The sequence below is a fragment of the Cetorhinus maximus genome, chromosome 9 (genome assembly GCF_964194155.1).
Source record: "Cetorhinus maximus chromosome 9, sCetMax3.hap1.1, whole genome shotgun sequence".
Classification (NCBI taxonomy): Eukaryota; Metazoa; Chordata; class Chondrichthyes; order Lamniformes; family Cetorhinidae; genus Cetorhinus; species Cetorhinus maximus.
The window spans coordinates 35,903,120-35,916,986 of NC_135887.1; the positions used below are offsets into that span (position 1 = coordinate 35,903,120).

At 40.4% G+C, this 13,867-nt stretch overlaps 1 protein-coding gene across 26 annotated transcripts in view; it reads right to left on the bottom strand.

The window, feature by feature from the left end:
* LOC144684561 (uncharacterized) overlaps nucleotides 1-13,867 on the bottom strand; it is a 336,148-nt gene that overhangs the window by 145,060 nt on the left and 177,221 nt on the right. For all 26 annotated transcript variants that reach the window (XM_078548502.1, XM_078548509.1, XM_078548490.1 and 23 more), the window contains one exon: nucleotides 10,749-10,820. In XM_078548502.1, the coding sequence (XP_078404628.1) occupies nucleotides 10,749-10,820 (72 nt within the window). The remainder of the gene's footprint in view (nucleotides 1-10,748; nucleotides 10,821-13,867) is intronic.

Here is a 13,867-nt window from a genome sequence, read left to right on the forward strand (position 1 = left end):
GATATGAAATCAACAGAAAGAAGGCATGGTAATAGAAAGAGCTCTACAGCCAAGATCTTACAGAATTGAGACAGACCAGGGAAATAGCAGAAGGAACCAAAGAACCTGGGTATCATTGGGAAGAAAACCAATGGAACCTTGCACATACTATTTAGATCCATATGGAGACAAGGAACCAGAAACAAGTAGAAACTCTACAACCACCCAGGTGGAACACACTCCTATTGAATGACGAGAGAGTGCAGTCCATCCTCAACCTCAAAATAAAATCAGGACCAGGTCAGGGAGATTGGTCAAGGCACCACAGGGAATAACCCTGTGAAGTCTGAGGCTTTGTGAGGAAATGTAGGAGTACGTATATAGTTGGGATAAAGACTTGTGGAGAGATGTAGAGTAAACGGTTATCACCAGGAGCAACTGATACTGACATAACTACTATGATGCAATGACACATGACCAAGAGACTGAGATCTGGTGGGAAGCAGAAGTACAACTTCGTGTAGATTGCTGATATGTACATCGATCTGTGAATAAATAAGAAGTTTTTTTTCAAATAACAGTCTACGGTAACATTCTTAGGGTACAGGCAAACCCGAAAGAAATCCTATCAAGACCCTGAACCCAAAATGAAACAAGCAGCTTAAAGGAGATAAATTTCCCTGAAATGGGAAGAAGAAAACTACTGATCTCTCCAGAAGATGTGGTTGGCGATAGCTCAGGAAATCACCAGCAGAAACATCATGGTCCATTCTTGTGTCCAGTGTAGGCAGCACTTTGACTTAATCAAGTCAGAATAAGTGAGTGCAGTTACAGGTTCACCAACATTCTGTAGTGTACACCACCGCACCCTACCCACTCTGAATTGTCAGGTATATCACATAACATCATTCTTTATGCCCCCTTAAGTTTCAGAAACATCCATCGTTCACTTTCCATGCAATTTCATGCAATTATTCATTCAGGGATGCCACTCACCCCAATCCTTATGCATTTTAATCCATTGCCTGGTAGTCATTCTCACTAAATGCCCTGCATGCATTGGGTAAACAAAGGCCTTTACAGCACTCATAGGTGTGTTATTGCCCATATTGCAGGAGGATAGAGCACAAAATAGAAGGGTGAGGCCAAGGATTGGAGGTAGTCCTCCACAAATTACATAGGATTACATCGCATATGCAGCATGGAAACAGGCCATTCAGCCCAACATGTCCGTGCAGGTGCTTATGCTCCACTAAAGCCTCCTCTCATCTTTCCTCATCTAAATCTATCATTGCAACCCTCTATTTCCTTCTCACTCAAATGCTTGTCCAGCTTCCCTTTAAATGCATCTGTACTATTCTTGATTTCTGTACTATATCCCTTCCTAATAGCACAGTGGGTGTATCTACATCACATGGACCGCAATGGTTCAAGAAGGTGGCTCACCATCACCTTCTCAAGGGCAATAAATGTTGGCCTAGCCAGCGATGCCCACATCCCGTGAAAGAATAATTTAAAAAAAAATTCTCTTCATCCATTCCCCTGCGGTAGCAAGTTCCACATTCTCACCACTTTTTGGGTAAAGAAGTTTCTTCTGAATTCCCTATCGGATTTCTTAGTTGCTATCTTATATTACTGGCCTTTAGTTATGCTCTTCCCCACAAAAGGAAATATTCTCTTTGCATCCATTCTATCAAGCCATTCATAATTTTAAAGATCTCTATTAGGTCACCCCCTCAGCATTCATTTTTCAACAGAAGAGACCCAGCCGGACCATAATTTCCTGACTTGCACACCCACGAATTTCTGGTATCATGCTTGTAGATCTTCCCTGCGCCCTCCCCAGTGCTTGCTTCCAAATTCTTTTCATAATACGGCAAAAAAAATCACAGTGCTCCCAAGTGTGGTCTGAACAAGATTCGATACAGGTTTAGCATAACTTTCATACTTTTCAATTATATCCTCCTAGAAATAAATCATAGTGTTTAGTTTGCTTTTTAATGGCTTTGCTGCTTCTGGCATAGATGCACTGATTGGTGTATTTGTACTCCATGGTCCCTTTATCCCTCTACCCCACCTAGACTTGCACCTTTCAAATAATAAGTGAACTCCCTATTCTTCCCACCAAAATTTAGAAATTGTGCTTTTGATTCCAAAGTCCAAATCATTAATGTATATTGTGAACAGCAGGGGTCCTAGCACAGGTCCTTGTGGAGCACTACTTCCACCTTCTGTCACCCTGAATACCTACATACGAACATATGAATTAGGAGCAGGAGTAGGTCACTCGGCCACTCCAGCCTGCTCCGCCATTCAATAAGATCATGGCTGATCTGATTGTAACTTCAGCTCCACATTCCCACCCACCCCCCCACAACCTTTCACTCCCTTGCTTATTAAGAATCTATCTACCTCCACCTTAAAAGTATTTAAAGCTTCCACCGCCTTTTGAGGAAGAGAGTTCCAAAGTCTCACGGCCCTCTGGGAGATAAAATTTCTCCTCATCTCTGTCCTAAATGGCTGACCCCTTATTTTTAAACTGTGATCCCCGGTTCTAGATTCTCCCACAAAAGGAAACATCCTTTCCACATCCACCCTGTCAAGACCCTTCAGGATCTTATATGTCTCAATCAAGTCACTTATTCTTCTAAACTGCAGCAGGCACAAGCCTAGCCTGTCCAACCTTTCCTCATAAAACAACCTGTCCATTTCATATATTAGTCTGGTAAACCTTCTCTGAACTTCTTCTAAAGCATTTACATCCTTCCTTAAATAAGGAGAACAATACTGTACACAGTACTCCAGATGTGACCTCACCAATGCCCTGTATAACTGAAGCATAATCTCCCTACTTTTGTATTCAAATACCCTCACAATAAATGATAATATTCCATTAGCTTTCCTAATTACTTGCTGTCCCTGCATACAAACCTTTTGCAATTCATGCACTAGGATGCCCAGATCCCTCTGCATCTTAGAGCTCTGCAATCTCTTGCCATTTGGATAATATGCTTCTTCTTTATCCTTCCTGCCAAAATGGACAATTTCACATTTTCCCACATTATACTCCATTTGCCAGATCTTTGCCCATTCACTTAATCTATCTATGTCTCTTTGTAGCCTCCTTGAGTGGAGCAGGCTCAACAGGCTGAATGGCCTTCTCCTGTTCCTATGTTCCTTATGTCCTCTTTACGACTTACTTCCCTACCTTTGTGTCATCAACAAATTTAGAAACCATACCTTCGGCCCCTTCATCCATGTCATTGACATAAATTGTAAAATGTTGAAGTCCCAGCACTGTTGCCTGTGGCACACCACACATCACAATCTGCCAACCAGAAAATGACCCATTTATGCCTACTCCCTGTTTCCTGTTAGCTAGCCAATCTTCTATCCATGTCAATATGTTACTCCCTCCACCATGAGCTCTTATTTTCCACAATAATCTTTGATGTGGCACTTTATCAAATGCCCTTAACCACAACACATGTTACTTCTTCAAAGAACTCCAATAAATTGACAAAGTGGCAGATGAAGTTCAATATGGTGAAGTATGAAGTGATTCATTTTGGTTGGAAGAACACGGAGAGACAATATAAAATAAAGGGTACAATTATAAAGGAGGTGCAGAAGCAGAGGGACTTGGGTGTATATGTATACAAGTCAACCGACGTGGCAGAACAGGCTGAGAGTGTGATTAATAAAGCATACAGGATCCTGGGCTTTATCAATAGGAGCATGGAGTACAAAAGCAAGGAAGTAACGTTAGACCTGCATAAAACACTGGTTTGGCCTCAACTGGAGTACTGCGTCCAATTCTTGGCATCACACTTTTGGAAATATGTCAAGGCATTGGAGAAAGTGAAGAAAAGATTCATGAGAATGGTTCCAGGGATGAGGAACTTCAGTTATGTTGAAAGACTGAAGAAGTTGGGACTGTTGAGGTGGAGAAGGGATTTTATAGAGGTATTCAAGATCATGAGGGGGCTGAACAAAGTAGATAGGGAGAAACTGTTCCTATTGGTGGAAGGATTGAGAACCAGAGGACCAGATTTAAGGTAATTGGCAAAAGAAGCAATGGTGACATGAGGAAAAATGTTTTCAGACAGTGAGTGGCACTAAGGGTGTGATGAAGGCAGGATCAATTGAGGCTTCCAAAAAGGAATTGGATCATTATCTGAAAAGTAAAAATTTGCAGGGCTATGGGAAAAAGGCAAGGGAGCATTGAGTAAATTGCTCCTTCAAAGGGCCAGCACAGATATAATGGGTTGAATGGCCCCCTTCTGTGCTGTAACCATTCTATAATTCTATGAAATTGGTTAAACATGATTGCCCTTTCACAAAACAATGTTGACTCTGCCTGATTACTTTGAATTTTTCTAAGTACCCTGCTGTACCGCCTTTAATAATAGCTTCTAACATTTTCCATAGGGCAGATGTTAAGCTAACTGGCCTATAGTTTCCTGCTTTCTGTCTCCCTCCCTTTCTGAATAAAGGAGTTATAGTCATTATTTTCAAATTGAATGAAACCTTCCCTGTATCTAGTGAATTTCAGAAAATTAAAACCAACCCGTCAACTTTCTCACTAGACACTTTTTAGGCCCTAGGATGAAGTCCATCAGGCCCTGGGGACTTATCTGCCAGCAGCTCCAATAATTTGCTCAGTACCACTTCCCTGATGATTGTAATTTTCTTGAGTTTCTCCCTTCCTTCCATTTCCTGATTTACAGCTATTTCTGGGATGTTACTTGTATCCTCTAAAGTGAAGACCAATGCAAAATATCTGTTCAATTCATCTGCCATCTCCTTATTTTCCGTTATTAATTCCCTAGACCCTATCCCGTAGGACCAATGCTCACTTTGCTCTTTTTTTAAATATCTATAGAAACTCTTACTATCTGTCTTTATATTTCTAGCTAGCTTTCTCTCATACTCTAATTTTTCCCTCCTTATTAATATTTCTGTCATTCTTTGCTGCTTTTTTAATATTCTGTCCAATCTTCTGACCTGCCACCCATCTTTGTGCAACTATGTGCTTTATCTTTATGCCTGATAATATCCTTTAACTTTTTTAGTTAACCATGGATGGTGGGTCCTCTTCTTGGAATTTTTCTTTCTCATTTGAATGTATCTATTTTGTGTATTTGGAAATATCCCTTTTAGTGTCTGCCACTGCACCTCTATTGACCTATCTTTTAACCTAATTTGCCAGTTCACTTTAGCTAGCTCTACTTTCATGCCTTCATAATTGCCATTATTTAAGTTTAAAATACTAGCCTTAGACTCACTCTTCCCTCCATCAAACTGAAAGTAAAATTTAATCATACTATGATCTCTACTACCAGTGGCGCCTTCATTATGAGATCATTAATTAATCCACCTCATTGCACAATACCAGGCCTAGTATAGCCTGTTCTCTGATTTGCGCCAGAATGTGCTGTTCTAAGAAACTATCCTGAAAACGTTCTATGAATTCCTCATCTAGGCTATGTTTGCCTATCTGATTTTTCCAGTCTATATGTAGATTAAAATCCCCCACGATTATCGCCGTGCCTTTCTGACAAGCTTCCATTACTTTTCCATTTATACCGTGTCCTTCCATGTGGTTACTGTTAGGCAGCCTGTAAACCACATCTACAAGCGACTTCTTGCCTTTATCATTTCTCATCTCTACCTGAACCGCTCCTACATCCTGGTTTCCTGAACTTAGGTCATCCCTCTCCATTGTGCTAATACTATCATTAATTAACAGTGCCATCCTCCATCCTTTCCTAGCTTCCTGTCCTTCCTCAATGTCATGTACCCTTCAATATTCAGGTCCCAATCTATGTCATCCTGCAGCCATGTCTCTGTAATGGCTTTCAGATCATACTTATTTATTTCTATTTGCGCTATCAATTTGTCTGTTTTTTCTGAATGCTACATGCCTTCCTGTCATGGTTTGTTTATCCTTTACCATAATCATACCTTTCTCTCTTGCCTTATCTCTATTCTTTGATTTACCACATCTTCCCAAATTTGATACCTTGCCATTTACTCTCACTCTCTCCTTTCTGTATTGAACTGGCTACTGTTCAGATCTGCCACTTGTCCTTTGACTTCACATTTTCTGACCATATTCATTAGTCTATTCTGGAGCACCTTATCGAAGGCCTTTGAAAAATCTAGATAAATTGCATTTCCTGCAGTACAATTGTCTACTTTCTGTTACCTCCTCAAAAATTCAATAAAGTGTGAACCACACTGTCATTGTGCATGCACAACACCGATGTCATTTGGAGCCACAACAATATGCATAGCAGCAAATATATGGGCATTGCAGAGCTAAAATTGTGGCCTGGGATTTCACAACTGCCTGGCAATAGCATTAAGTACCCTTGAACCACATCTCATACAAGAGTCAGTCACGTTGATTTGATTTCAGCAATGAGTGAAACATGATATGTAATTAATCTGAGTGGCAATATTGTTAGATTGACAATGTTAATGCATATCCCTTTTTTTCTATCCTCCAGGGCCTTCACATGTGGAGCAGCACTCCATTGACTTTCCTGATTATGATTCCTCAGAGGAACTGATTCCTTCTGACAGTGTACTATCACAGGACATACTTGTGCAGGGACCTGTTAAGACAGATATTCAGATTTTCTGGCGACTCAGTTCACAAAGTATGCATGGCAGAAACTGGTGGCAAGGACAGCTGTAGAGAATCCATGTCAGGAGGTGCATTCATCTCCAAGCTTTGTTCAGCTGGAGACCATCAACGAAGAGGAGAATCAGTGAGTCATAGTAGCAGATTTGCAATAAACTGGTGGACATGCCACAGTCTCCACAATAGCAGAAAGGATGGAGGAGCTCAGCTCAAACATGTGTAGATTGATGTTGCAGGCCATTGTGTATATCTGCCACGTAGAGAGTGACCGCAACCATGGAATTTCAATAGTCTTTCATAAACCAGTCCATGCAGGCCATGATCATGGCCACATAGACTTTGGATGCCAGCTTGTCTCCCAGCTTAAACAAATTCAGATGTTTTAACCTTACAAAGTGTTACTCAACTGAGCTGCTACCCAGCAGAATGGGAGGAACGATGTGCCACTGGCTGAGGAAAAGGATGATGGTGAAAGAGAACATGGAGGTGGGATCTCCACTCAATGTGTTCATTTCCCCCTTCAGCCAGTACCCACTGCTTCATCTCCTGATGGCTGAGTCTGCCCTTGCATTGGTGCAAGTTGTTAATTGTAAATTGATTTTGCTTAGTTGTATGCAGGTGGTGGGCATTAACCAGGGATTCACTTATGCCCCTATAAATAGGCACAGAATAAAACAGTTGTTGTTGAGTTAGGAGGGACTGTAATGTGTAACTCTGCAACTAAATGCTTGTAAAGATTGGCCCCAGTATGATCCTTCACCAACTGGCTTTTTGGAATATAACATGGTAGCAGAGGATGGTTGCTTAAAGATGAAGGTTGGAAACTAAGAAAGAGAAATTCAAACAGAAGACTACAATCCTAGTGACCATGTGGAAAATGGCAGAAAGCAAGAGTAAATTGTCAAGGTATGATTATCCTCTGATGTTCTCAGAGTCTGAACCATATAACCATTAGAAAATGAAATGGATATGAGGATGCAGGTTACATCCCTACCAAAAAGGAAAAGCTGTATGGCTTTGGCGTTGTCAATTCCTACAGGAAGTAAAATCAGGAGTAAAGTATTTTGAGATAGATGTTTGTCAGCTGATTGTGATCATTTGGAACTTCTTCTATAGTTCTTGGATGAAATCTATAAGAAAGATTATCTGTTAGCTGCCTATGAGGCATGGTTAGGCTTTGTTAGATTTTGGAAAACAGATGGCCATTCCATGGAAGAATACACCATGGACTTTAACAGATTGTTTAAAAGATAGACAAAATTCAATTTAGGGGTCCCTGTATCCATTTAGAATACTGGATTATTCTAAAGTTCTAAATGGCATTTGGTTCTTGGAGAGGGAGACCCAGTTGGATCAGATGCCTTCAGCCTTAAAAATTTTCCTGGGAAAACAGTAATCTCTTTCAGCCTTCATGGAACAAAAGGGGCATTCTGTGATGATACAAAGAACAGATTTCAAAATGTTTGGTGAGTCTAACCCCTATCAATTAGTCCAAGGCTGAAATCTCGAATTGCCTTTTGAGCTGAGCAACAATCCTCCAGGTCTACAAGGCACTATAATTAATTCATTTTTTGTCTGCACATTTGAATGCTTTACATTACTTTAGCGATGGGCAATGAAAATGCTGGCTAGCCAGTGATGCCCAGGTCCTGTGAAAGAATTTTTAAAAAATGCATGGAGATGGCTTTCATCAAAGCTCAAGATCCTGGAGAAAAGTTGGAAAAAACTGACGCCTCATGTTTAGACCGTCTGAGACGAGCTAATTCAGGAGATTGATGTATTGTAAAAGAGAGAGAATGGAAAGGCCTGGTAAAATAAAAGGCTGTGATAATAAGACAGCATTTAACAAGTATAGCTATCGAACCGTTGAGGTTCATTTCTTATGATTAATCAGAATTACAAAATCCATGAGGCACCTTGTACTTCAAATGCTTCAATGTTTTATGATGAAGGTTCTGAGGAACAGAATATGGTGAATCAAGGGCTGGATAAGGGTAATGTGAGTGATCATGACACACATGAGAGCTATTATATTCAAACTTCAATGACGTATATTCCAGAGGGGTATAGTGAATGGATGGATGCAACAATTGTGGGATATGCAGTAAAAGCTACCGGCAATTTTAAATGTTCAGGATGATGGCCAAGAAGTGAGGTCCATGGTCTGGCAGAATGGAGTGAAAGAGTGGATTAGTAAAGGGTGCGTGAGGAGACCGATGACTACGCCAGAGTGAGATGGAGACTGAGTGAGTAGTGAATTAGCTTCACGTGGTAAATTCTGGTAAGTCTTTTTCAGGTTTGAACATAGATTAAGAATCAAGCACTGACAGAACTAATACCTGCAAGTATGTTAGACTAGCTTGTTAAATAGGGAGCTGCTTGGTGCTGGCAGTTAACTGTCAATTAACTAAAAGCAGTTGGTTCAATTGGTGTTAATTACTATAGCAGAAAGCTAAACTAGCTAGTGACTCATCGGAGGGTCTATAAAAGAGACAGACTTTTCAAACCGCATGATCAGTAAAGGGTGTGTGAGGAGGCAGGTGACTAGTCCAGAGTGAGATTCCGACCAAGTGAATAGCAAATTATGTTCATGTGGGAATTCGGTACATAGGCTAAGGAGGTGTGATATACATAGGAATTATTCTAAGATAAATAAGAAAGTAATTAAATTAAGCTAACTAAACAACATAAGGGAGCCCATAAAGTAGTGGGAGTTTGGAAAGAGAGAGCCCATAAAACAGCAGAGAGAGAGAGTCGGGAGTTTACAGGTAAAATCCATAAGTTGGTTGGTGAGTATAGGCTTTTTCGGACTCAGTACAGAGGAGACAATTGGTGAATGGCAGGTGAGCTATATTATAACCATACTATAGTAAATACTTTATTTAAGGTTTAAGGTATGTCACTGCAGCTTGGCCATGTGGAATGTGCATCCTTCGGGATATGGGAATTCGTGCAGGCAAAAAGAGTGTAAGTGCTCGTGGTAGGGGATTCCATAGTTAGGGGAGCAGGCAGGCATTTCTGTGTCTTTGGATGTGACTCCAGGATGGTATGTTGCCTCCCTGGTGCCAGGGTCAAGGATGCCAGAGTGGCTACAGGACAATCTTTTGGGAAGGGTGAACAGCCAGAGGTCGTGGTCCACACTGGGACCAATGACAGAGGTAGGAAAAGGGATGAGGTCCTGAAAGCAGATATTAGGGAGTTAGGGAGAGAATTAAAAATCAGGACATCAAGAGCAGTGATCTCAGGATTACTCCCAGTGCCAAGTGCTAGTAAGTATAAGAATAGGAAGAATGAACAGTTCAATATGTGCCTGGAGAAATGGAGATCTCTCCCATTATCAAGCATCTCCCCTCCCCTCTTCTTCCTACCCCTCTGCAGGGTCAAGAGTTGGCCACATCCCCACCTCCCCTCCACAGGATCAGCGACCCTCTCTGGCTCATTGATTGGAACAACGGGCAACCTGCTCCAGAGTCCTCCTTGCTCGACTGGAAAGCAAGCCTGCCAATCAGGCTGACTACCAGACAGAGGACCTGTCAATGATAAAATATTCAGGAACATTTCCCACCCAAGACTCCAGCCCCAGCCTATATAACCTGTCCTTGTTAATATCCAGGCCAGTGGCTTTGGTCTTTCTAATACTTAGAGAAAATATTTGCTCATCCAATACTGGATGTTGGACAAGCTGCATGACAAATCAAAGGCAGTGGAAGTCAACAGGTGGTGGTGTGGTAGAGTTGATTTTTTTTTTCTATTCATTTATGGAATGTGGATGTTGCTAACCAGGCCACCCACATCTCATGAGCAAATATATTAAAATGTTGTGGGTGTAAATGTGGTACTTGACACCATTTTCAGAAGATGTTTCAGAGGCAGCCTACAGGTCAGAGATAGAAGGGGGCTAAGGATAGACTCCACTTTGTTTCCATGTCAGGCCAGACCCTATAAATTCAGACTGCATTTGCACTAAATTGCTGCATTGATATAAAGTGAAAGACTACAAGTATGCTATAAAAGAATGCTAACAAACTAGATTGGAAAACTAACAAAATTAAAATTACACTTTTCATTTTATTCATCTCAAATAATTTAAGTTGTTCTTAATCAGAGATTATATTACCTGCAATCCCTCCTGGAACACCTCCAGGTACAGCTCCTGCAAAGCCTCCAGGTACACGCCATGGAAGTGCTCCTAGAATGACAGGACATAGAAACTGCAATCATCAATATGTGACAGAAGAACATACTCTTGATACCTAACACACTGCAGCATTGCAAAGACATCCAGTCACAATGCTTGAATTTTTACTTTTATTTGCTGCAAGGACTGGTAGTGGAGCATAATCAAAAGTTGAAATGGATTCAATTCCTTGAATGAATTGAAAGAAATGATCTTTAAGGTAGAAAGTTGAATCTATTATTTAGATTGCCTTTCTGAGATATCTGAGGTTATCTGACTTTGTCTTTTGAACATCCCTGATTTTAATTGCTCCACCGTTGGTGGCTGTGCCTTCAGCTGCCTGTGTGCTAAGCTCTGGAATTCCCTCCCTAAATCTCACCACCTCTCTAACACTTTCTTCCTTCAAGATGTGCCTTGAAACCTGCCTCCTTGACCAAGCTTTTAGCCATCTGCCCTGACATCACCTTATGTAGCTCAGTGTGAAATTTTGCTTTATAATACTCCTGCGAAGTGCCTTGTGGACGTTTTATTATGTTAAGGGTGGTATATAAAAATAATTTGCTCGTGTGACATAATCCTACTACACTTTCTTTCTTAACAGCACTGCAGATGTACCTACACCGCATGGCGCAATGGTTCAAGAAAGCAACTCGACACCACCTTCTCAAGGGCTATAAATATTTTGCTAGCAATGTCCATGTCCCATGAATGAATAAAAAAAATCATCTGAATTGGCCAGGATGTGCAGCATTCTTGCAATCAACAGTCCACCCATTTGTCAATTACAATGATTGTGCCTTACCATTTGACAATTTTCTGTCATGCAATTAACCCCTATAATTTTTAAGATTATTTTTCCAGCGGTGGGAGCATCTACCTTATTTTAACATCAGTATTATCCAGTCAGTCATCAAAACCTAGCTACTAACCCCACTTTAGCTTATTAGTCACATTTGCAAAGACTTTTTCAGTACAGATCCACCTACGCATCAAAGCTTATCTAGTACCTCAGAATAAATTCCAACCTCCCTTTGCTCTGACTCTCATTAGTTTATCCTCCATTTTATCGGCAGTTACCAATACTTCCGATAAGGTTTTCTGCTTTTAGTTCTTTTATACAAATGTTCTATGGCCCTGATTTAATTGTCCAATCTATTCAAGCTATGACCTCTATTTCCAGTTTCGTCTGTCAGAACTACTACTGCAAGACCTTCCTCTTGAATTATAAGAGGTTCTCTCTAGTCCACAAGTGTTTTGTGAAGCAGGAGTTATTTCTGGAGTCACTATTACTACTTTTACTGCACTTTCTTTCTTTCCACACTTTCATCCTATTCTGCCAGTCTATGGCCCTTGCTGCTTGGCCATTATCCTGAACATTCAGCCAATACTTAAACTTACAAGAAGCTTTTCCTGCAAGCTCCACAGTTGTTGTATTTTTCTATCCAGTCACCCCCTTTGAAACATATGTTACCTGAGCATCCACTCTGGCTAATTGTTCTATGGATGTGATAATTCTCTCCTTTGTGTCATGATCACTTCCATGACTACTAACTTCTTTAATCTTTCATGGGATGTGGGCATTGCTGGCAAGGTCAGCATTTGTTGCCAACCCTAATTTCCCTTAAACTGAGTGGCTTGCTAGGCCATTTCAGAGGGCAGTTTAGAGTCAACCATATTGCTGTGGGTTTGGAGTAACATGTAGGCTAGACCAGGTAAGGATGGCAGATTTCCTTCCCTAAAGGGCATTAGTGAACTAGATGTGTTTTTATGTCAATCGATGACAGTTCCATGGTTACCATTACTAATACTGGCTTTCTTTCCAGATTTATTAACTGAATTTAAATTCCACCAGCTGCCATGGTGGGATTTGAACCTATGTCCAAAGAGCATTAGCCTTGGTCTCTGGATTACTAGTCCAGTGATGTCATCACTATGCCACTATCTTCCCCGAATAATACCGCTTCCTCCATTACCACTAATTAGGACTTGATCTTACTGCATTTTATTCCTCAGGACCTCATTGCAAAACACATGAGCACTTGAGGGACAAAGTGCCTTGTTTAGTTCTATTGGCTGTAGGAGACTTTGTAATTAATTCTGATGAATCATGAGAAATGAACTATAACAGTTTGATTTCCACATTTGATAATTACTGTCTTTCCATGATGACCTATTATAATACTAGGGCTTTTCCATTCCCTATGACCATCTCTTTTATAATATACAATCAAAATTTCAGAACAAATTAAATCAAAGACTTTCATATTCTGTACGAAGCATTTTACTGTGAGACGCCCCTCTTCTAGGTCCCCTAACAATTTATTGGTACATGCAATTCTTTATGTAAAACTGTCCAACAACTGCTGACTTGCATTCACCCACTTAATTTCAGAGATTTCCTTTTTCTCCAGTGTTTGTTTCAAGTCAGCAAGGTCAATCTGTAACCTTTGCTGACCACACACTTCTCAGTATACAGGTATGCATTATCCCACAAAGAACAACTATCTGCATAATATACAACTGGTATCTTTAGTATGCCTGATCATTAAGATCTCACTTAAAATACTTGACAAATAGAATTCCATATTTACTGCCAGTGTTTTGGCAGCTAAGGTATATTAGCCACTTTTTTTATTTTCTTGGTTTCCTAAGCTAAAGGACAACATTCCCATTCTCACACTGACTAGCTCCATGCTCTTTGGTCCCCCTAAGGACTGGAGCCTAAGTACACATCTATCCAGGTTTAACAATATTTTATTTGCCCTGAAAATATTATTTACATTAGTATGTAAAATTGTAACAATTAACACATCAAAACTATAATCCGGTTTAGATGAGGACCTAGTATGATTAACCGGGATGGCATAACACTCGCCAAATAGGATTGTTGATCTAAAGTTATTCCAGATCTATTTTGCGTAATATCTAAACCAATATATGTAAGAGCCCCACAGGCCTGACTCTCCATTTTAAATTGTACTCTAATCTTATTAATAATATATTTCTCAAATGCCACAGTACCATCCAATAACAAATCATCAACATACACCATGAAGATG